We start from the raw sequence: 26529 nt of genomic DNA, 5'->3' as shown, positions 1-26529 counted from the left end.
GGTAGTCGGAAACTCCGGATGCCCAGCTTGTGTGTGTATGTGTGGGTGTGTTAGTTTGTTTATGTCCCTGTAACTTAGTGGTTCACCAAAAGTGAATGAGTTAGCAGACTTTAAACTAAGTACTGGCATTGATTTGTTTGACAAAAACCCGTTCAAGCTGGTGCCCCAGCATGGCCACATTCCAATAACTGGAACAAGCCAAAGATCAAAAGAGATCTCTACATTGAACCCTTATTAAACCAAACCAAACTGGGGGAAGAGAATCCATTTTAGCTGATTGGAATTTCATTTCTCACAAATCCCTTGACGCTTAGACAAAATCATGAAATGAATACCAATTTTCAAAAGAAAATATTACCTGAAAATAAAATTAAATAAAAACAAATTTCTCATTTGTTTATTTGCAATAACTAATCCGTTTTTGGATTTGGTTTGCACAGCTCACTTCATTAAAAACCTATTTCTGCAAACTTCCTTTAAAAAAAAAGAATGAAAGAAAAAAGTGTATTTTTTAGAGAGTTATCAGACATTGACCTTGCACTGCTAGTATTAACTCTCTCTCCCTCCCTCCTTCCCTCTCTCTCTCCCTCCCTCTTTCTCTCCCTCCCTCTCTCTCTGTTACTCTCTCCCTCTATATATGTGATGTAAGGTGGCAAGCTGGTAGAAACGTTAGCATGCCGGGCGAAATTTGTAGCAGTATTTCGTCTGTCGTTACGTTCCGAGTTCAAATTCCGCCGAGGTCGACTTTGCCTTTCATCCTTTCGAGGTCGATAAATTAAGTACCAGTTATGCACTGGAGTCGATGTAATCGACTTAATCCCTTTGTCTGTCTTTGTTTGTCCCTTCTATGTTTAGCCCCTTGTGGGTAGTAAAGAAATATATATATGTGATGTAAAGCATGAGTAGAGAACCCAACCAACTACGATTCATATCAGCTGTTATTCAAAAGAGATGATACATAAAGTGAGCTCTCACTAAACCAGACCTCGTTAAGCTGGGTATCAGATAAACGAGTGGGAAACGGAATTAAGAGACTGTTAAGCCTGTCAGTGGTGCCCTCCACAGCGGGGATGGTGCTGTTGCTTTATGCTTGATTTCCAGCAGTGTTCCTCAACCCTTTTACCGTTTACTCTTTTACTCTTTTATTTGTTTCAGTCATTTGACTGCGGCCATGCTGGAGCACCGCCTTTAATCGAGCAACTCGACCCCGGGACTTATTCTTTTGTAAGCCCAGTACTTATTCTATCGGTCTCTTTTGCCGAACCGCTAAGTAACGGGGACATAAACACACCAGCATCGGTTGTCAAGCAATGCTAGGGGGACAAACACAGACACACACACGCATATATATATATATATACATATATACGACGGGCTTCTTTCAGTTTCCGTCTACCAAATCCACTGACAAGGCTTTGGTCGGCCCGAGGCTATAGCAGAAGACACTTGCCCAAGATGCCACGCAGTGGGACTGAACCCGGAACCATGTGGTTTGTAACCAAGCTACTTACCACACAGCCACTGCTGTGTAACCCTTAAAATAAATTACATGTGTCGTGGAACCCCTGCACCAAAAAAAAATTATATACCATATCTTTCTCATATTTTTTCATCGTAATTCATGTGGTGAATATCATATATCATCATCATCATCATCAAGTGTTTTAAATCCAGGTTTTGTCCCTGTTAACAAAGGTGGCTGGATCTACCTCAATGCCATAGCAACCAAGGCAGGTGCAGCCCACCCCAACCTTTGGGCTGGCTGGCTGGTGCTCATTCTCCCCTACTATCATAAGGCCTTTTTGGAGCTGGATTTTCTTTGGGGAGCATGTCCTTGCTTACCCCCAACCTCAGTTTCTAAACATGAGTGGTCCCTGAGACCAAGGCCTCTACGATTATTTTTAAGAAATGTGGTGGAAAACTAACTCAGGAACGTTGGGACACTACTCCCTGAGACCCTTTCAAAGCCCCCCCCCCCACCTATATATATATATATATATATATATATATATCATATATATATATATCATGCATTAGCATTAGCTTATCTCCCTCTTTCTCACAGAACCCCTAGGAACCTTTTCTGGAACCTTAGGGTTCCGGGGAACCTTGGTTGAGAAACACAGCTCTAGAGTATATATGACTGGTGCAGGTGTGACTCTGTGGTTAAGGAGGTTGGGCCGACCAAACCCTTATGAGTGGATTTGGTTGATGGAAACTGGAAGAAGCCTGCTGTGTGCGTGTGTGTGTGTGTGTGTACTGTTGTCTTGACATTACATGATAGCTGCAAACAAGCATCCTTTGTTTTCGGGCTTCTTTGAAAAATGTCGTCCGACCATGAAGAGAGATTAATTTACTTGGAAAATGGTGAGCATTGGTGACAGGAAGAGCATCCAGCTGTAGAAAATGTGTCTCAACAAATTCCATCTGACTTAATACAACCATGGTAACATGGATGTTAATATGATGATGATAACGCATGCACACATGCAGAGTAATACACATTTACTCCACAGACACAACTTAAAACACAACTCCACATACACACACGCACAGACACAGGCACACACTGCACACAAAACATATACTTACACGTGCACACACACATACTTCAAACTACCAGTTAAACACCTTTCTCCCGACCATTCTCCTACACTAAAAGGCAGCCACTCCTACTATAAATTCTTACTGTAAATTCTTCCTAGCACATTGACTCAAGTTCACTCACACACACATGCTATTATTACACACACACTTACACTTACACAGACCTGCACACAGGCACATACCCACACGCATACCTCCTTTTCTTGCGCTCTCCTATCTTAGAACTTTTCCTTCACCCATTCCCTTTTGGTCATTTCAAAATATAACCGCATGTGTATCATTGGCAATTTTCTTCCTCCGTCTTCTCTTCTTTTGGACTTTCTTCTATTTCTGAAGAAGAGCCTTGGCTCGAAACGTTAAATCCTCTTTCCTTCCTTTCCTGAGCGTCTGATAATGCAGAACTTGTGCCACGTCCTTGCGTTATTGTTTTTCCTTGTTTGTTCTTCTTTGTTTGGATTCACTGTATACATATGTGTGTGTGTGTGTTTTTGCCCCACCCATCATCGCTTAATGGTGTGTCTACATCCTTGTAACTTAGCGGTTCGGCAAAAAGAGACCGATAGAATAAGTACTGGACTTACAAAGAATAAGTCCTGGGGGTCGATTTGTTCGATTTAAAGGCAGTGCTCCAACATGGCCACAGTCAAATGACTGAAACACGTAAAAGAATATAAGAATAATAAACTGGTTCTAATTCAACAATCAAAATATTTTTGACAATTTTTTTTACACAATTCCTAAAAATATTTAATTATAAAAATTTAATTGGAATTTTCTTCAAACATTGAATTGGCTAACAAAAGCCCACTTGTGTGGAATAGGAATTTAAGGGATCCACAGTTAAAGAATGGTTGACAACCACTGGGTCTGGAACCACGTTTACAAGAGTTAAACGGTAGAGTGTGTCTACGACGAGATTTCTTCCTGCCATTATTTACGTTGCTTCATGGAAGAGAATTTAAAGGAGCGAAAGCTTACTGCCAGATTTTGTACACCTCATGGTTTGTGTGACCCCTAGCTGCCAGATTTTGTACACCTCATGGTTTGTGTGACCCCTAGCAGCATGTTGTTTCATAAGGAAATACAAAATGGTTGACTCAAAGTACCAGTGATATCTTCAGGTTGCAGGGAACTTTAATTGAAGAATATTATCTTTCAGTTTATAAAATTTGGTGTTGTGCCAGGCCATAAATCTCATCGAATTCATTATCATTGCTCGAGATATCGTTTTTAGGGATTCACAGTGGAAATGAGTTATGGCTGGTGAAGGGACGGGGAGGTAATTATCTTCAATGACATTTTCCAATCAATTCTTCTTTTCTTGTTTTTACCATTTCTTTGAAATCTCTTCCAATTCTCTCTTGGCATTTGGTGAACACTCAATAATATGAATGAGGGCCTCTTAGGTCCTTAATGAATTCAGAACATGTCTTGTCACATGATGATGGGCATTGAGCCAAGGACAAAGACAGCAAACAAACGAAGACAGCAACAACAACAACAACAACAACAACAATAGGAGTATGAAGAAGAATAAACAAAAAAAGAGACAAACCAATGAAAATCTACAACACATCATCATCATCATCATCATCATCATCATCGATAGGGGGGGAAGGAAAGTGCTTTAATGAGGGACATTTAAAGTGGTAATATTGGTTGTGGAGATGGAGAGAGTAGTGGAAAGAATAAGGGTGGTGGTGGTGGTCGTAATAGGGTTGTGATACTGGTGGTGGTGATGGTAGTGGTGGAGATTTTACAGATGCTGGTCAGATGTTGTTGATGATGGTGGTGGTAGATGTGATGGATGATGATGATGATGGTTGAGATGGTGGTGGTGGTGGTGGTGGTGGTCGTAATATGGTTGTGATACTGGTGGCGGTGGTAGATGTGATGATGATGATGGTTGTGATGTGGTGGTGTGGTGGAGATTTTACAGATGCTGGTCAGATGTTGTTGTTGTTGATGATGGTGGTGGCGGTGGTGGTGGTCGTCATAATATGGTTGTGATACTGGTGGTGGTGGTGGAGATTTTACAGATGCTGGTCAGATGTTGTTGTTGTTGATGATGGTGGTGGCGGTGGTGGTGGTCGTCATAATATGGTTGTGATACTGGTGGTGGTGGAGATTTTACAGATGCTGGTCAGATGTTGGTGGTGGTGGTGGTAGTTGTGATGGTGATGATGATGATGATGTTGGTTGTGATGGTGATGGTGGTGGTGGAGATTTTACAGATGCTGGTCAGTTGTTGTTGATAGTTGTGATGGTAGTTGTGAAGGGAATGATGATGATGATGATGATGGTTGAGATGGTCAGGTGGTTTATTGGCAAGGAAGAAAAGTGTTGTTTGGCCTCTTTGCGTGTGTGTGTGGGTGATTGTGTATGTGAAATAACAATAGCAGTAGTAGTGGTAGTAGTAGTGGTAGTAGTCCTTGCAGCCGGAGACTATAAATTGATCCTTGTTATGGCTATCTGCTCCATCGACTTGAATATCAACTCTGGGTAGGTCGAAGAGAAAAGCGAGAGAGAGAGAAAAACAAAGAAAAGAACAGCAGACAAGATTGTTGGGGAGGGGGGGAGGTGGTGGTGTAATTATGTGCGTGCGCACGCCTGTGTATGGAAGTGTGTATATTGATAGGTTTAAATATATGCGTACATATGATATACTTGGATATATGAATGTATGTATGGGGACGTGTGCTGGTACACACAAACACACACACACACACGCGTATATATATGCGAACATCTACATGTATGGAGACATGTATCTGTGCTTGTGTACATACGCATCTATACACACATCCACACACACTCACATGCATATATTTGTGTCTCTATGTCGCAGGAACAAATCCAGGCTTATTTGTAATATAATTGTAAAATATCGATTTCTTTTGACCGGACTCGATATCAGTTGTAAGTTGGTACAGGAGGATATCATCATCATCATCATCATCATCATCATCATCATCATCATCATCATCATCATCATCATCATCATCATCATCATCATCAGCATCATCATCATCATCACCATCATCATCATCATCATCATCATCATCATCATCATCATCATCATCATCATCAGCATCATCATCATCATCATCAAACATCCGTTTTCCATGCTGCCATGAGTTTGATAGCAGCTGGCACGGTTGAGAGCCCATGGTCTGTTTTGGCATGGTCCCTTACAGCCTTGATGTCCTTCTTCCTAACGCCAACCACTTTACAGAGTCCACTGGGCGCCCTTTTTACATGGCACCATTACCAGTGTTTTTTCTATGTGGGACTGGCACCGGCGCTTTTCACCCAGCATTAGCACCAGTGTTTTCTATATGGCATCATCTCAGACAGGGTCACCAAGTACCTTGCAAGACAAAAGGGCAAAACAGAAAAATGGACCCCACTACATTACCAGTATGTCTCTCTATAATCTCTATAATTGCAAGAAATACACTAATCCCTCAACTATCCTGGGTGTTACGTTCCAAACCCCACCCATCCCCCGGCGATAGGTGAAAATCCGCGAAGTAGAAGCAGTACTGTACTCTCTCTTTTACTCTTTTATTTGTTTCAGTCATTTGACTGTGGCCATGCTGGAGCACCGCCTTTAGTCAAGCAAATCGATGCCAGGACTTATTCTTTGTAAGCCTAGTACTTATTCTATCGGTCTCTTTTGCCAAACTGCTAAGTTACAGGGATGTAAACACACCAGCATCGGTTGTCAAGCAATGCTAGAGGGACAAACACACACAAACACACACACACACACACACACACACACACACATATATATATACACACAATGGGCTTCTTTCAGTTTCACTCACAAGGCTTTGGTCGGTCCGAGGCTATAGTAGAAGACACTTGCCCAAGGTGCCATGCAGTGGGACTGAACCCGGAACCATGTGGTTGGTAAGCAAGTTACTTACCACACAGCCACTCCTATGCCTATACTGTATATTTTTTTTTTATTTTTATAATTTGTATATATTCATTTTATTATAAATGTAGAACAACACCACGGAGGAATCTATGTAAGCTTAGATAATAAACCGCGATAGCTGAACCACGATACTGTATCAGTGGATTACTGTATCAGGCGACGGATTACTGTATGAGTCAAATTTCTCGCAGATCATCGCACTTTCCCGTCTTGACACATTAGCTAATGTACTCCTAGATAACTCTAAACATTCAATGATCATGAATGAAAATCATGGATAGCAAGTCACTTAGCAGTTCGGCAAAAGAGACCGATAGAATAAGTCCCGGGGTCGATTTGCTCGACTAAAGGCAGTGCTCCAGCATGGCCGCAGTCAAATGACTGAAACAAGTAAAAGAGTAAGTGAGCGAAACTGATCACTTGTAAGTTCAATGTGTTGGTCATGGACACAAGAGACAACCCACATTTCCTTCTGTTCGCCTTTCGATGTCTTATCAATACGGCCTGTTTCTACAAGATTTGGATCTGAGATTGTGACAAGTTCATATTTATGTCAGAGATTCTTGTGTTCTTTAACTTGTTTTGGTCATTTGATTGTGGCCATGCTGGAGCACCATCGTGGGAGGCACATGGCCTAGTGGTTAAGCAGTGGACTCGCGGTCAAAGGATTGCAGGTTCGAATCTCAGACCAGGCGATGTGTGTGTTTATATGCTCCACGCGGCTCCGGCAGAAGGTAACGGCAAACTTCTGCTGATTCTTTCGCCACAACTTTCTCTCACTCTTTCCTCCTGCATTTTGCAGCTCACCTGCGCCGGAGCGGTGTCCCGTCCAGGTGGGGAACCTATATGCCAAGAAAACCGGGAAACCGGCCCTATGAGCCAGGGATGGCTCGAGAAGGAACAAACAACAACAACAATGCTGGAGCACTGCCTTTAGTCAAACAAATCGACTCCAGGACTTGTTCTTTGTTAGCCTGGTACTTATTCTATCGATCTCTTTTGCTGAACTGCTAAATTAACGGGTACATAAACACACCACCATCAGTTGTCAAGCGATAGTGGTGGGGGACAAACACAGACACACAAATATATACACAGATATATATATATAATGGGCTTCTTTCAGTTTCCGTCTACCAAATCCACTCACAAGGCTTTGGTCAGCCCGAGGCTATAGTAGAAGACACTTGCCCAAGGTGCCACGCAGTGGGACTGAACCTGGAACCATGTGGTTGGGAAACAAGCTTCTTGCTATAGCTACTCCTATGCTTACAGGATATTAATAACACAGCCATCCATACTCTTTACTCTTTTCTGTCATGTGACTGTGGCCATGCTGGAGCACCGCCTTTAGTCAAGCAAATCAACCCCAGGACCTATTCGCTGTAAGACTAGTACTTATTCTATTGGTCTCTTTTGCCGAACCGCTAAGTTACAGGGCGGTAAACACACCAACATCGGCTGGCAAGCAATGTTTGGGGGAGGGGGGGACAAACAGACACACAAACATATACACACACATACATGCATATAAACATATATATATATATATTTATATATACATATATACAACAAGCTTCTTTCAGTTTCTGTCTACCAAATCCATTCACTAGGCTTTGGTTGGCCCGTGGCTATTGTAGAAGACACTTGCCCAAGGTGCCACGCAGTGGAACTGAACCTGGAACCATGTGGTTCATAAGCAAGCCACTTACCACCCAGCCACTCATACCACTTATATTCACCTTCCCATCACTCGAGGGTTTGTTCTGATACATCTTCCCCTTGATCAGCTTTCATTTCAAATAAGGGTTACTATATGTCTCCCCCTTCAACCATTCACCTGTTCTTTCTGTGTCTCAACACCACCCTTAATATTACACCCCCACACTTAATCAAATTACTTGGTGTCCTCCCTAGTGCCGATAATGGCACTCTTTTGGTTACGAGGACAAGTGTTCCAGTTGATCCAATGAATGGAACAGCCAGCTTGTGAAATTAACGTTCAAGTCACTGAGTATTCCACAGACATGTGTACCCTTAACCCTTTCATTACCAACCCAGCTGAAACCAGCTCTGGCTCTGTAATACAAATGCCTTGTTTTCATAAGTTTTTAATCAAAATCTTCCACCAAACCTTAGTCACAATTTATGTTCCTAACACTAGCTGAATGATAACAAAGTTATTTTACTAAATTCTTTGTTATATTTAGAATTAATTGAAAGAAACACAGAGCATCTCAACAGAAATATGGTAAAAAAAGGGTTAAAATATATAATAGAGAAACAATTCTTAACCCTGGCTGAAACCACCTCTGGTTCTGTAGTACAATTGTCTTGTTTTCTTAAGTTTTGAATTAAAATCTTCTACCAAACCTTAGTCACAATTATGTTCCTAATACTAGCTGAATGATAACAAAGTTATTTTACTAAATTCTTTGTTATATTTGAAATTAATTGAAAGAAACAGAGAGCATCTCAACAGAAATACGGTAGCAAAAGGGTTAATGTAGTTTTCAGGGAGATTCAGTGTGACAAGGCTGGCTCCCTTTGAATTACTGGTACTATTAATTTTTACCATCTGAGCAGACTGGAGCAACGTGATGTCAAGTGTCCTGCTCAAGGATACAACACACTGCCGGGAATTGAACTCACAATTGTATGAGTGTGAGCTGAGTACCTTAACCACTGAGCCACATACTTCTGAAAAAAATCTAAATGTAAAACACAATAACAAGAATGAGAAGTGTCTTGGTTTGGGGTTGGGGTCGGGTGGAGCGGGTCTGGGAGTCGCACGGTTTCTAATAAGAAATGGCAATTTATCTGCATTGAGATTCTCTCTCAGTGAGGTTATCATTGATTAAGTTTATTGCTTGTGAGACTGTCTTCCACTGCAGCAGCAGCAGAAGACATTAGCAGGGCGGGGGGGGGGGGGAGTGGCGCTGTTGAATTGCTTCTCTATCTTTGCTTTGAGAAACTGGAGAAAGTTGCCGGATACCGAATTAAACAGGATATAAATAAATAAATAAAGAAAGAAAGAAAGAAATATATGGAAATTCTCTCTGAAGACAACTGCAGAATAAAAGAGAGGAAAAAAAAACAGAAAAAGAATTACAATAAAACAGAAAAAAAAACCAAAAAAAGAAAAAAGATATGATTTTTTCAGAGGACTGTGATTCTCTCTCTCACAGACCTGCTTCTCTTTCGGTATCACAGAATAATTCCAAATATACAAGAATTCTTTATTTACAGCTTTGTTATGCACAAATACACGGTTATCTTGAAATGAGATGATAGCAATCGGGAAAAGTGAAGAGTCAGTTTTATGTCTGTCGTCCCTCTGGAGTCTATTAAAATAACCAGCAGACATTAGCAGGAGTCTGATTCCATCAACCAATCAACCATTTCTCTCCTCTGCAATGTCTTGTGCTAATGCAAGGGATCATTGTCTCATATTCTCTTATAATCATCATCATTTAATGTATTGGGTTGTCTAGAAAGTTTGTGCCAATTTATAGTAGCTTAGCTTTCAACTTATCTTAGAACATGGTTGAGTCCATAAAATAAGATTTGACTACACCTCCATTTAGAGCACAGTTTAAGCTATCTTTTCGTGGAAGAGGGTTTATGTTCCTATAGCCTGTGTTAATTCTGTAACCCTTTAAAATGGAAGATAAGAAAGTTCATTTTCAGCACTTGATGCTTTGGGAACCAGACACAAATTGCTGCAGCTTGGCTGGGATGTGTTACCCCACCCTCCATATTCACCAGATATTGCTCCTTCGGATTTCCACTTATTCAGGTCTCTGCAGAATAGTCTTAATGGTAAAAATTTCAATTCTTTGGATGCCGTAAAAAGATACCTTGATGAATTCTTTGCCATGAAACCACCTCAATTCTGGGAAGAGGGTATTTTCAAGTTAAAGGAAAGATGGAGAAGCATTGTACAGCAAAATGGTTCATGTTTGGTTGATGAAAAAAATATAGTGGCAAGTATTTATTGACCCTGACTTGTCATGCTCTGCAGCATCCGCATCATCAATCATCATTTAACATCCACTCGTGTGTGAGACAAACGGAATTTGTTGAGGTGTATGCCCTTCCTGTCACTAATTCTAACCTGACTGGCACCTGTGCCAGTGGCCCATAAAAAATAATACCCAGTACATTCTGTAAAGTGGTTGGCATTAGGAAGAGTATCCAGCTGTAGAACCCATGCTAAAACAATCAACTGGGGCCTGATGCAGCTCTCTGGCTTGCCAGCTTCCATTGAACTGTCCAACCCATGCCAGCATGGAAAATGGACGTTAAATGATGATGATGATGTTGGCTGGTAGAATTTTTAGCTCATCAGATGAAACACTAAACAGCAATTGTTTTGGCTCTTTATACCATCATCATCATCATCATCATTCAATGTCCGCTTTCCATGCTGGCATGGGTTGGACGGTTTGACTGAGGACTGACAAGCCAGGAGGCTGCACCAGTCTCCAGTCTTATCTGGTAAAATTTTTACAGCTGGATGCCCTTCCTAATGCCAACCACTCCAAGAGTGTAGTGGGTGCTTTTTATGTGCCACCGGCACATGAGCCAGTCAAGGGGCACTGACATAGTAAAGGGTCACTGGTATAGGCAGGGGGCACTGGTATAGTCAAGGGTCACTAGTATAGTCAGCGGGCACTGGTATAGGCAGGGGACACTGGTATAGGCAGGGGCACTGCTATAGTCAGCGGGCACTGGTATAGTCAGGGGTCACTGATGTAGTCAGGGGTGGGGCACTGGTATAGTCAGGGGACCTGGGTTCAGATTCAGTTTAGGTCAACTATACTACTCATCGCCCCTGGGTGTGGTAACATACATGTACTGGTCAAATACTTGCACCCCTCCCCTTAAAATTGCTGACCTTGTGCCAAAATTAGAAACAGTTGTTGTTGTTATTATAAATGTGTTTTTGTTGTTGTTGTTGCAGGAAGTGATCTTATTGACTGGTTGATGAAGAAACTTGATATCACAGAACTTAACGAAGTCTACCACTTAGCCAGTCTCCTCTGTCACTATGGATATATTTTCCCAATCACCGATACGAAATCGTTGAGTGTCAAAGAAGATGGATCCTTATACCGCTTTCAGGTAACATTTGCATCAATATATATATATATACATGTGCGTGCATGTGTGTGTGTGTGTGTTGTTTTAACCTTTTGCTAATGATATTTCTAATTAAACAAATCGGCAAACTGGCAGAATCGTTGACGTGCCAGGCGAAATACTGCCAAGTATTTTGCCTGACACTATGTTCTGAGATCAAATGCTGACAAGATCAACTTTATTTTTTTTATCCTTTTGGGGGTCAGTAAAATAAGTACCAGTTATGCACTGAGGGCCTATGTAATCGACTACACTCCTCAACCAAAATTTCAGGCCTTGTCCCTAAAATAAAAAGGATTATTATTGTTATTATTCTCATTAAGGTAAGCTATTATTAACTTACCTACTCCCCACTGGAATTACTGGCCTTGTGCCAAGATGTGAAACCAATATTTCTAATTAAAGTCCATCATCATCATCATCATTTAACATCCGTTTTTCCATGCCGGTATGGGTTGGATGATTTTATCAGATCCAACAAGCTGTCGAATTGCATTAAACTCCAATGTCAGACTTTTGCATCGTTTCTATGGCTTGGCGCCTTTCCTATGCCATCCACTTTACAGAATGTACTTAACTCCTGTTTTTTCTTTTAAAATTTTATTTCATGGCACTGTGCTGGGGCCACGTCATCAAAAGCCCCCTGTGCCCCCCGTGAAGTGGTTGGCATTAAGAAGGGCACCCAGCCATAGAAACCACAGCAAAGCAGTTATTGAAGCCTGATGCAACCCTCTGACAGATCTCAAATTGTTCAACTGATGCCAGGATGGGAAATAGGCATGAAATGAAGATGATGATGATGATGGCTTTAAAATGGCCATTGTAGAAGACACTTGCCCAAGGTGTCACAGAGTGTGATTGGTCAGAACCTATTTCTTTACTACCCACAAGGGGCTAAACACAGAGGGGACAAACAAGGACAGACAACCGGATTAAGTCGATTATATCGACCCCAGTGCGTAACTGGTACTCATTTAATCGACCCCAAAAGGATGAAAGGCAAAGTTGACCTCGGCGGAATTTGAACTCAGAAAGTAGCTGCAGACAAAATACCCATTTCTTTACCACCCACAAGGGGCTAAACACAGAGGGGACAAACAAGGACAGACAACCGGATTAAGTCGATTATATTGACCCCAGTGCGTAACTGGTACTTAATTTATCGACCCCGAAATGATGAAAGGCAAAGTTGACCTCGACGGAATTTGAACTCAGAACGTAACGGCAGATGAAATACGGGTTACGCATTTCGCCTGGTGTGCTAACAATTCTGCTAGCTCGCCTGGATTGAACTCAGAACCATGCGGTTGGGAAGCAACCTTTTTACTAGAAAACCACGCCTGTGCCTTGCTTAAGACGTTCACAAAAGTATGAGCCTCTCAAAGCAAACACCATTTTGTGTGCATTCATTCTAAATTTGTAACGCATCCATTGGAGTTCACTTGTCTTTCGTAGGTTCAATGACGTAAATATTGAGAATATATGAGAGACAGTCTGATTGATTTTTATTCCAATTCAATTCTAAAAAAATTGATCTCTGTCTAGCTATACCAGATCAATATGCATTTTATTTGCAGTCCAGATATATAGCATGGCAAGAAGTGTGCTTCCCAACCACATGGTTCTGGGTTCAGTCCCACTGCACAGCTCCTTGGGCAAGTGTCTTCTACAATAGCCTTGGGCCAAACAAAGACTTGTGAATGGATTTGGTAGATGGAAACTTAAAGAAGCCCATCGTGTGTGTGTGAGTAATGTGTCTTTGTTTTTATTCCCTACCACCACCACCACCACTTAGCAACCGGTGTTGGTGTGGTTACATCCCAGTAACTTAGCAGTTTGGCAAAAGAGACTGATAGAATAAATATCAGGCTTTAAAAAAATAAGTATTGGGACGGATTCATTCGACTAAAAATTTGAAAGAGTGCTCCAGCAAGGCCATAGTCTAATGATTGAAACGAGTTAAAGATAAACATATCTATCTATCATATATATATATATATATATATATATATATTATATATATATATATATATATCATCATCATCATCATCATCGTTTAGCGTCCGCTTTCCATGCTACCATGGGTTGGACGGGTCAACTGGGGTCTGTGAAGCTGGAAGGCTTCGTCAGGCCCAGTCAGATCTGGCAGTGTTTCTACGGCTGGATGCCCTTCCTAACGCCAATGCCCTTCCTAACGCCTATATATATATCATCATCATCATCGTTTAACGTCAGCTTTCCATGCTAGCATGGGTTGGATGATTTGACTGAGGTCTGGTGTACCAGCCTCCAATCTGATCTGGCAAAGTTTCTACAGCTGGATGCCCTTCCTAATGCCAACCACTCCGAGAGTGTAGTGGGTGCTTTTACGTGCCACTGGCACGAAGGCCAGTCAGGTTGTACTGGCAACGGCCACACTCAAATGGTGCTTTTTATGTGCCACCTGCACAGGAGCCAGCCCAGCGGCACTGGCAATGACCTTGCTCGAATGTTTTTTCTTCACGTGCCACCAGCACAAGTGCTAGTAAGGTGACGCAGGTAATGATCATGCTCGAATGGTGTGTTTAATGTGCCATCGGCACGAAGGCCAGCTTGTTGCTCTGGCAATGGTCTCACTCGTATGGTACTTTTTGTGCTCCACTAGCTACGGACACCAGTCACCAAGTTTGATTTCGATTTCACGTGCCTCAACAAGTCTTTGCAATCAAGTTTGATTCCCAAAGAGAGTTAGAGGTCGTAAATCCAACTGACGGATAGTATCTACCCAATATACTGCTGGTAGAATACCCAATTATTGAGCGTAATAAATGGGCGAGGGTAAGAAGTGGTTTTACCCTTTAGTTATACGGCAAGAAGAAAATGGAGGGGATCCTGAGATGCATCAACTGTTAGACATTATATTATGTCTATTTATTTATTTTGAACAATTCTGAGAATATATATACACGTGTATGGATTGTGTTTTACATATATAAGTACCAGTAATTTCTAGAATAGAGAAAGAACATGTATATATATTCTGATAACTGTTTAAAATAAATAAATAGACAGAATATAATATAATGTCTAACAGTTAATGCATACTACCTCTGGATCCCTCCATATATAGTTGAAACTTACAGAAAGATGAAGACAGGTGTATGAACAATCAGGTGTATTAGTTTGACACTCGGAAAAGTGAGAAAGTCTTTTACATTTCGAGCCTACACTCTTCATCAAAAAGGAACACGAAATAAACAGAGAATTAAAAATACTCTCTCTCTCTCCTTCTCTCTCTCACACATGCACACACATACACAACTATTAAAGCAGTAAGTAAAGAAGTGATTGCTGTGGCATTCATTCTTTTCCTCTTACTCATTGACAGCAAAATTGCAGAGAGAAAATTATTGCTAGACATGTGAATAAAATCTTCTTCATAAATTTGCTTTAGGTTTCTTTTTTTTTTTATATATATATTTATTAGTTGCTTATTTTATGAAGCTTTACTAACTCATACACAATCACACACACACACACACACACACTTACATCATCCTACATATAGATATTTAAGAAGCTTATATGACTTGAAAATTCACTAGAAGTGAATAATTGTGTACGTGCATATGTATGTTTGTCATGTGCATATGCGTGAATATGTATATGAATGCTTTGTACACACACACACACACACACACACACACACACACACACATGCATTTACAATCTATTTATTTAGTCTATATTTAAAAAAATATAGAAATAAAATAAGTACTAAGTTATTTTTCCCCCCTGGCAAAGAAAATAGAGGATATCAAAGAAACCATCTTATATAAACGTTACCAAAAACACCAAAACAACATCTGAAAAGCATAAAAATAATAATAAATAAAATGCAAAAACTACATTATCAAATATCAAATATAATTATCAAATATAAACCATTCCGTATCAAATTTATCCATAAACCATCGCAGCAGACATCGCTCTCTTCCTCTCTTCTTTGTCATCGTTGACTCATTCTCTCTCAGAATCCGTTTTTTATCACCATTAAATAAGAAAACTGTTTTTCTTTCAAAATTCCACTCTTGAAATATTCTGGGGTCGTTCCCAGGATTCCTTCTCGTGTTTCTTCAGTTGCAAAATGCCAAAAAAAGAAAAAATTAAAATTCTTGTTATCAAGTGGCAATCTTCACAACTTGGATTCTTTCAGAGAAGAAACCAAACCAACAGCACGGAATCATGCAATAACGGTAGATGGAGTTGTCATCATCATAATCGTCATCATCGTCGTCATCATCACCATCATCATCATAATCGTCATCGTCATCATCATCACCATCATCATCATAATCATCATCGTCATCATCACCACCATCATCATCATAATCGTCATCGTCATCATCATCACCATCATCATCATAATCGTCATCATCACCATCATCATCATAATCGTCATCGTCATCATCATCACCATCATCATCGTCATCATCATCACCATCATCATCATAATCGTCATCATCATCACCATCATCATCATAATCGTCATCATCATCACCATCATCATCATAATCATCATCGTCATCATCATCACCATCATCATCATAATCGTCATCATCATCACCATCATCATCATAATCGTCATCGTCATCATCATCACCATCATCATCATAATCATCATCGTCATCATCCACATAGTCATATTTTAGGACTATTTCAAGGCCAGGTTTTTCCATCATTCACCTCGTCCGCCCCACTTTGATGTGGTCCTTAGTCAACTCTACTTCGTTTGAGATTATTCTTTCAAATCCCATCCCACCATTATGACTCCCTTCTCCCAGCTGAGGGTTTTTTTTTGTTTTGCAAATTACTCAGTGCTTGTGCCACATAAGAAGCATCCAGTACACTCTGTAAAGGGATTGGCTTCAAGAAGAGCATCAAGATGTATAAACCACATCAAAACAGACAGTGGAGTCTGTTTCAGCCCCTGGCCTTACCAGCTCCTATCAAGCCATCTGACCCATGCCAACATGGAAAACGGAGATTAAATGATGATGATGATGGTGATGATGATTTCTTCTCATAGACATAAGCATGGCTGTGTGGTAAGAAGCTTGCTTCCCAACCACATGGTTTCAGGTTCAGTTCCATTGTGTGCCACCTTGCGCTCAGGCCAACCAAAGCCGTGTGAGTGCATTTTGGAGACAGAAAGTGAAAGAAGCCAGTCGTATATATCATCGTTTAACATCCACTTTCCATGCTAGCATGGGTTGGACGATTTGACTGAGGGTCGGTGAACCAGATGGCTGCACCAGGCTTCAATCTTGATCTGGCAGAGTTTCTCTGAGAGTGTAGTGGGTGATATTGGATATCATTTATCCAATATACTGTTGGTAAAGTACCCAAATTCTTAATACATAAAAGTTTTTAATTGCAATGCAATTAACTTATTTATTGTATTAAACGGGTGAATGTAATATATATACTTGGTGACCCTGTCAGTGCAGGTGCCACTTAAAAAGCACCCAGTCCACATTGTAACATGGTTGGCATTTGGAAGGGCATCCAGCTGTAAAAGCCTTTCCAAAACTGACCTCACCTGTGCTTGTTCCACGTAAAAAGCATTAAGTCCACTCTGCTGAGTGGTTGGTGTTAGGAAGGGCATCCAACTGTAAAAATCCTGCCAAAAGTCACAGAAGTCTGGTGCCGGCTTCGGCCTGGCCGGCTTTTGTCAAACCATCCCACCCATGCCAGTATGGAATATAGATGTTAAACGATGATCACACACACACACACACACAATGGGCTTCTTTCAGTTTCCATCTACCAAGTGCAATCACAAGGCTTTGGTCGGCCCGAGGCTATAATAGAAGACATGAGACTGAACCCAGAACCATGTGGTTGGGAAGCTAGCTCCCTACCACACAGTCATGCCAGCACCTGTTTGAATACCTTTCTATACTAAGAGTGTGTAGAATCTAACACATAAGCAAACATGTTCATTCATTCATTAAAAGAGACCAAATTGTGTACAGCAGAAAAGGCTCCTCCCCACTGTCCACTTCAACCAATCAGCATTCGCCTTCTTACTAAGCCACACCTATTCCCAATAGCCTTATTGTTTATACAACAACCTGACTCTTATCCATTATTGCAATTAGTTATCAGTTTAACGAGTTTCACCTTCCAGGTTTGAAACAGAAGATGATGACAGGTGATTCCTTGGTTTCTTTTGCCATTCCAGACAAAGATGTGTTCTGACGTTTCCCTGGTGAATGGATTGTATCAATAGAAATAAGAGAGAAACGGTTTGAACAGACACACTTGCATCCACATACATACACAGACGTATATTTACATACACATGCATATATCTATCAATATCTATTTATACACACACACACACTTTCACATATATATTTAATACACACACACAGAGGGTGGAGTGTGGTTGTCATGATACTCTTTACTCTTTTACTTGTTTCAGTCATTTGACTGCGGCCATGCTGGAGCACCGCCTTTAGTCGAAGAAATCAACCCCAGGGCTTATTCTTTGTAAGAAACCTAGTACTTATTTTATCGATCTCTTTTGCCGAACCGCTACATTACGGGGATGTAAACACACCAGCATCGGTTGTCAAGCAATGTTGGGACACACACACACATATATATATATAGACATGGTAAACTTAAGTAAACTTAACTAAGTAAACTTAAGTTTACCATGAAATGGTCCTTTTTCATGCCGAATTCTACTTGGTGAAATTATTGATTACTTCTTAATTAATTTTACCCTTAGTTATTATATATATATATTGACATATATATATATAATAACAGTTTCCATCTACCAAATCCACTCACAAGGCTTTCGTTGGCCCAAGGCTATATATACATATCATCATCATCATACATACACACACTCACATATATATATACTTGGTGACCCCTGTCAATGTAGGTGCCACTTAAAAAGCACCCAGTCCACATTGTAACATGGTTGGTGTTCAGAAGGGCATCCAGCTGGAGCCATGTGGTTGGTAAGCAAGCTACTTACCACACAGCCACTCCTGCACCTATGATATACATATATATACACACACACACATACATTCATATATATTACTTATATATATTTATATTCTTCTATTTCATATCTTCTATTACTTGTTGCTCTGTGGCCTAGCTGGGGCACCACCTTGATGGGTTTTAGTTGAACAAGTCCACCCCTGTACCTATTTTCTTTTTCAAGCCGGGTACTTTTTCTGTTGATCTCTTTAGCCAAACTGCTAAGTATCAGGCAAGTGTCTTCTCCTGTTGCTTCAAGCCAACCCAAAGCCTTGTGTGTGGATTTGGTAGATGGAAACTGAAACAAGCCGTTTTTGTATGTATATCATCATCATCATCGTTTAACGTCCGCTTTCCATGCTAGCATGGGTTGGACGATTTGACTAAGGGCTGATGAACCAGATGGCCACACCAGGCTCCAATCTTGATCTGGCAGAGTTTCTACAGCTGGATGCCCTTCCTAACGCCATCCACTCCGAGAGTGCAGTGGGTGCTTTTTATGTGCCACCGGCACGGGGGCCAGTCTGGCGGAACTGGCAATGACCTCGCTCGAATCTTTTTACACATGCCACTGGCACAGGTGCCAGTAAGGCAACGCTGGTAACAATCACACTTGAATGGTCCTTTTATGTGCCCCTGGTACAGAAGCCGGTTAGCCACTCTGTCAACGATTATGCTCGTATGGTGCTCTTAGCACCCTGCTAGCACGGACGCCAGTCATCGAATTTGATTTTTATATATATACATATATATATATTTTTTCTTTTTACTTGTTTTAGTCATTTGACTGTGGCCATGCTGGAGCACCGCCTTTAGTCGAGCAAATTGACCCCAGGACTTATTCTTTGTAAGCCCAGTACTTATTCTATCGGTCTCTTTTGCCGAACTGCTAAGTGACGGGGACGTAAACACACTAGCATCGGTTGTCAAGCAATGCTAGGGGGACAAACACAGACATACACACAGATACATATATATATATATATACATATATACGACAGGCTTCTTTCAGTTTCCGTCTACCAAATCCACTCACAAGGCATTGGTCGGCCTAGGGCTATAGCAGAAGACACTTGCCCAAGATGCCCCACAGTGGGACTGAACCCGGAACCATGTGGTTGGTTAGCAAGCTACTTACCACACAGCCACTCCTGCGCCTATATATAATATATATATATATATATAGAAAGAATGAAAATGTTACTTTTTTTAAAATTAGGTACATTTAAATTTCTTTATATAAATACATTAAAAAGATGTTTTTGCTTTACATGTTTTGGTTGTTTATAAACCTTATCAAAAATATTTACTTCAATGAAAGATGTAGGGAAAAGAAATTATTAATAACATTATTAATAAAATAAACATTCATAGTGTACTTTTCCTGCAAGAGTACGTGGTGATTTTCATGAATTTTCGTGATGTTGCTAGTAGCAACTCCAGCTGCTGCCTGCGATGGTAAATTAACTAGTGTGGTCAAAACTGCTTTTAATAAAAGCAGCATTTTTGTTCTTCTTTTTCATAAATATCTACTTACTCGTGTGTTACCTCTACATTATTAAAAAAACAGTTTCACATAACCAGCCCCAGCTCATTCAAACGTACCTTGGATCGTAGGGTGACCTGCTGTGCTTGAGGAGACCTATTGAGTCAAGTACATCAACATCAAAATGGAAATTGTAGTTGTTACCCTTGTGTTGGTGGCACATAAAAAGCACCATCCGAACGTGGCCGATGCCAGCGCCGCCTTGACTGGCTTCTGTGCTGGTAGCACATAAAAAGCACCAACTGATCGTAGCTGTTGCCAGCCTTTCTCTTGTCCTTGTGCCAGTGGCACGTAAAAATCACCCACTACGCACATGGAGTGGTTGGCATTAGGAAGGGCATCCAGCTGTAGAAACTTTGCCAGATCAGACTGGAGCCTGGTGCGGCCTCCTGGCTTCCCAGACCCCGGTTGAACCATCCAACCCATGCCAGCATGAAAAGCGGACGTTAAACAATGATGATGATGATGATGATGATGCCTTACATCTCCATACACAACCCACATAACAATGAGACCTTCAAGACTATACTCCATAGCAGAAGAGGGACCCAAAGATGAATGAAATCCTACAAACGCACACAATCGTCCAAAGTAAGAGACAGTCAAAACCAATGAAGAGGATTTTAACCCTGGCCAAATTACACTCAACAATAGCTACAAAGCTGACAGTAAAAAAGTGCGCAAGGCCCAACTATGGGATCCGTATCAACATAATAGAAGGATCAGGATACCAATTGGAACAAGGCCAAAATTTTGCCATAAAAACCAACTTTACATGTGCATCAGAGAATTTGATTTACTTAATTACATGCTAGGGATGCAAACGGCAATATATTGGACACACAAAAAACAGCCTACATCAGAGGATGGCAGTACACAAATCCCATATTAGAATTCCAGAATACAAGAAAATATTGATCAGCAAACACATAGACAAACACATGGCCTAGTGGTTAGAGCAGCAGATTCGTAGTTGAGGGATCGCAGGTTTGAATCTCAGACCGGGCGATGTGTGTGTTTATGAGCAAAACACCTAAGCCCCATGTGGCTCTGGCAGAAGCTAATGGCGAATCTCTGCTGACTCTTTCGCCACAACTTTCTCTCACTCTTTCCTCCTACATCTTGCAGTTCACCTGTGACGGACCGGCGTCCCGTCCAGGTGGGGAACCTATATGCCAAGGAAACCGGGAAACCGGCCCTTATGAGCCAGGCATGGCTCAAGAAGGAACAAGCAACAACATAGCCAGATGTGCATCCAATAAATATCCCAAATTCACAACTTTTCCATTATACGAATTGAAAGACAATGCTAACCAAAAGAAGTATCGACCGAGTCTAAATTCTTTAAGCTCGGAACACTGAACCTATATTCTCTTTACTCTTTTACTTGTTTCAGTCATTTGATTGCGGCCATGCTGGAGCACCACCTTTAATCGAACAAATCGACCCCGGGACTTATTCTTTGTAAGCCTAGTACTTATTCTATCGGTCTCTTTTGCCGAACCGCTAAGTGACGGCGACGTAAACACACCAGCATCAGTTGTCAAGCAATGCTAGGGGGACAAACACAGACACAAACACACACACACATATATATATATATATATATATATATATATATACATATATACGACAGGCTTCTTTCAGTTTCCGTCTACCAAATCCACTCACAAGGCATTGGTCGGCCCGGGGCTATAGCAGAAAACACTTGCCCAAGATGCCACGCAGTGGGAATGAACCCGGAACCATGTGGTTGGTTAGCAAGCTAATTACCACACAGCCACTATATTATTCATAAGAAATAAAGACGAGACATTGAATAAATCCGTTTCTGTGAAGACCTCAGGGGAGATAACTTTATGATGACTATTATTGCTGCTGCTGCTTATTTGACTGCTGCGGTCACTCCTTTTGAAAGCAATCTTGACCACAATACTTAATTTACCATCACAGACAGCAGCTCAAGTGGCTATTAGCAATGCCCCAAAAATTAATGAAAATTACCGCGTGCTCTTACAGGAAAAAGAAAAGTACACTACAAACGTTTATTTTATTAATAATTTTATTAATAACTAGCAGTATCACCTGGCGTTGCTCGGGTTTGTAAGGGAAATAACTATATAAGCATTTTTAGAGAGTTATAGCCAAAAAATAGCAAAAAAATGCATTAAAAATGGAAAAAAAATTATGGTAAATTTTTTTTTAAATCGTTGACTCATCATAGACATTTTTAGAGAGTTACTTCCCTTATATAATAGCGAAAAAATGCATTAAAATGGTAAAAAATGATGGTAAATTCTTTTTTAAATCGTAGACTCATCGTAGACGTGCGCTAATACCCAGAAGGGCTCGATATGAATCACGACTATAAGATACCCGGTTTTGGTTAAACTGCACTGCAAAATGTGGGAGTAGTTAGGAATCTAAATCGTAGGAGACAGACGCACAACTTCACTTTTATATATAAAGATTTCTTTTGCCTACATCTTTCATTTAAGTAAATATTTTTGTTAAGGTTTATAAACAACTGAAACATGTATAACAAAAGCAATTTTTTTAATGTATTCATATAAAGAAATTTAAATGAACCTAATTTTAAAAATGTAATATTTTCATTCTTCTTTTTCATAAATATCAACTTACGCGTGTGTTAGCTCTACATCATCATCATCGTTTAACGTCCGCTTTCCATGCTAGCATGGGTTGGACGATTTTGACTGAAGGCTGGTGAACCAGATGGCTGCACCAGGCTTCAATCTTGATCTCGCAGAGTTTCTACAGCTGAATGCCCTTCCTAACGCCAACCAAGAGTGTAGTGGGTGCTTTTACGTGCCACCAGCATGGGGCAAGTCAGGCGGTACTGGCAATGACCTTGCTCGAATCTTTTACACATTCCACCAGCACAGGTGCCAGTAAGGGATGCTGGTAATGATCACGCTCGAATGGTGTCTTTTACATGCCACCGGAATGGAGGCTAGATAGCCTCTCTGGCAATGATCACACTCGGATGGTGCTCTTAATACTCTACGAGCACGGGGCTCGAGTGCCAGTACTATTATAAAAAATATATATGTGTGTGTGAGTGTCTTTGTGTTTGTCTTTCATCACCATTTGACAATTGGTGTTGGTGCGTTTACATCCCTATAACTTGCCAGTTTGGCAAAAGGGACCAATAGAACAAGAACCAAAAATGGGGTCAGGTCATTCGGCCAAAACACTCTTTAAAGTGGTGCTCCAGAATGACCACAGCCTAATGACTGAAACAAGTGAAAGACAAAAGAAAAGATGAAAGATATCTATATATTGCCCCTCCTAATGCCAACCACTCCAAGAGTGGTTGGCATTAGGAAGGGCATCCCAGCCATAGAAACTGTGCTAAATCAGACTGGTACAGCTCTTCAACTTACCAGTTCCTGTCAAACCATCCAACCTATGCCAGCATGGAAAGCGGAAGTTAAATGATGATGACGATAAATGATATATGAATATATAAGCCAAGTGAGACCATAACCTCGTAGCCTATGCCAGGGGTGTAACCAGTCCACTCATGCGTACCCTTCCTTCATTGGACACTAAACTCTGTTTGCGAAGACCTGTTGAAGCAAGTGAAATCGAAATCAAATTCGATGACTGGCATCCATGCTAGTGGAGCGCTAAGAGCACCATCCAAGCGTGATTGTTGTCAGAGCAGCTGCCTGGCTTCTGTGCCGCTGGCATGTAAAAATCCATTCGAGCGTGATTGTTACCTGTGTCACCCTACTGGCACTTGTGCTGGTGGCACGTGAAAAAATATTCGTACAAGGTCATTGCCAGTGCTGCTGGACTGGCTCCTGTGCAGATGGCACATAAAAAACACTATTTGAGCGTGGCTGTTGCCAGTACTACCTGACTGGCCCTCGTGCCGGTGGCACGTAAAAGCACCCACCACACTCTCAGAGTGGTTGCCATTAGGAAAGGTATCTAGCTGTAGAAACTCTACCAGATCAGATTGGAGTCTGGTGCAGCCATCTGGTTCACTAGTCCTCGGTCAAATCGTCCAACCCATGCCTACATGGAAAGTGGACGTTAAACGATGATGATGATATATATATATATATATATATATATATATATAGATATATATATTCTCTCTCTTTTACTCTTTTACTTGTTTCAGTCATTTGACTGCGACCATGCTGGAGCACCGCCTTTAAGCGAGCAACTCGACCCCGGGACTTATTCTTTTGTAAGCCCAGTACTTATTCTATCGGTCTCTTTTGCCAAACCGCTAAGTGACGGGGACATAAACACACCAGCATCGGTTGTCAAGCAATGCTAGGGGGACAAACACAAACACACACACACACACACACATATATATATATATATATATATATATATATATATACGACGGGCTTCTTTCAGTTTCCGTCTACCAAATCCACTCACAAGGCTTTGGTCGGCCCGAGGCTATAGTAGAAGACACTTACCCAAGATGCCACACAGTGGGACTGAACCCGGAACCATGCGGTTGGTAGACAAGCTACTTACCACACAGCCACTCCTGCGCCTTATGATAATATAATATATGATTGAGGCATAGTTTTACAGCTGAATGTCCTTCGTGCTGCTTATTTTTTCAAGTTAGGCATCCCTCAGCCAAAGTGTTGAGCCTGGTCCCCCCCCAGTGCTGAAGATTGGCCTGCAAGACTCTTGTGTCGATGTGACATAAAAGCGCCCATGTGGTGTCACATAAAAGTGCCCATGTGGTGGTGTGTAAAAGCACTTGTGTGGCACTGTGTAAAAATGCCTGTACAGTGCCACGTAAAAGCCCCAACACACTCTGTAAAGTGGTTGGCATTAGGAAGGGCATCCAGCTGTAGAAACCATGGCAAATCAGATTGGAGTCTGATGCAGCTCCCAAGATTCCTTGCTCTGGTCAAGCCATCGAACCCATGCCAGCCTGGACAGTGGATTTTAAATGATGATGATGATGAATTGTCGACAGAGAAATGGCAACATTGTCACCGGTTGTAAGTAACCAATTTTTGGAGAAGCGCAGACGTAGACACACAGACACCTCTCTAAACACACAACTGATTCCATCAACTAAATATCTGTTCACGAGTCTTTGGTCAGCCTAAGACAATAACCGAAAACATTTGTGCAAGGTACTGCACAGTGGGATTGAACCCCACACCACATAGTTAGGAAGCAAACTTTTTAACCTCACAGATATACCTGTGCCCCCCCCTCTCTCTCTCGACACACACACACACACACACTCACAGCGTTCCTTTGGTTACAAATGACTAGTGTTCCAGTTGATCCAATCAGCCTGCTCGTGAAATTAACATGCAAGTGGCTGAGTACTCCACAGACATGTGTGCCCTTAACGTAGTTCTCAGGGGAGATTCAGCATGACACCGAATGTGACAAGGCTGGCCCCCATTGAATTACAGGTACAACTCAGTTTTGCCATGTGGCCGATGCCAGCACTGCCTCGACTGGCTCCAGTGCCAGTGGCACGTAAAAAAGCACCATCCGAGCGTGGCCGTTGCCAGCACCGTCTTTGCTGGCTTCCGTGCCGGTGGCACGTTAAAAGCTCCAACCAATCGTGGCCGATGCCAGAACCCCCTGGCACCTGTGCAGGTGGCACGTAAGAAGCACCCACTACACTCGCGGAGTGGTTGGCATTAGGAAGGGCATCCAGCTGTAGAAACTCTGCCGGATCAGACTGGAGCCTGGTGCAGCCCCTGACTTCCCAGACCCCGGTCGAACCGTCCAACCCGTGCAAGCGCGGAAAACGGACGTTAAATGATGATGATGATGAGTGGACTGGAGCAAAGTGAAATAAAGGGTCTTGCTCAGGAACTGAACCTAGCTATTGAAATACCTCTACCTCCACCCCAGCCAAATTCCTCCACACACACACACACACTCATATACACACACGCATTCATACAACTCTGTGTGCATGTATAAGAATGACTGTATGCTGTAATCATTCACTAAACTAATTAACAAATCGTTTTCTAATTGTTTTTTCAGTGCCCTTATTATTGGCCTCAAAGTGATATGTCTTCAGACAATGAAGCTTATGGTAAGTTCTTCCTTTTAACTGAAATTCTTTTATTCTTTTACTGTTTTTTTTTCAATGACTGTGGCCATGCTGGGGCATGACTTATGAAGAGTTTTAGCCAATTCTATCAAGCCCCACTTCTTATTTTCATCAATCTCTACCAAAATTCTA

At 41.4% G+C, this 26529-nt stretch overlaps 1 protein-coding gene across 1 annotated transcript in view; it reads left to right on the top strand.

The window, feature by feature from the left end:
• LOC115231120 (regulator of G-protein signaling 7) overlaps positions 1–26529 on the top strand; it is a 343368-nt gene that overhangs the window by 149821 nt on the left and 167018 nt on the right. Inside the window, exons 3-4 of the mRNA XM_029801208.2 lie at positions 11523–11683; positions 26328–26379. Of these exons, the coding sequence (XP_029657068.2) occupies positions 11523–11683; positions 26328–26379 (213 nt within the window). The remainder of the gene's footprint in view (positions 1–11522; positions 11684–26327; positions 26380–26529) is intronic.

This window comes from Octopus sinensis, linkage group LG2 (assembly GCF_006345805.1).
Source record: "Octopus sinensis linkage group LG2, ASM634580v1, whole genome shotgun sequence".
Lineage (NCBI taxonomy): Eukaryota > Metazoa > Mollusca > Cephalopoda > Octopoda > Octopodidae > Octopus > Octopus sinensis.
The sequence above is the reverse complement of the archived record's forward strand: the minus strand, read 5'-3'. Positions and strand labels throughout refer to the sequence as shown.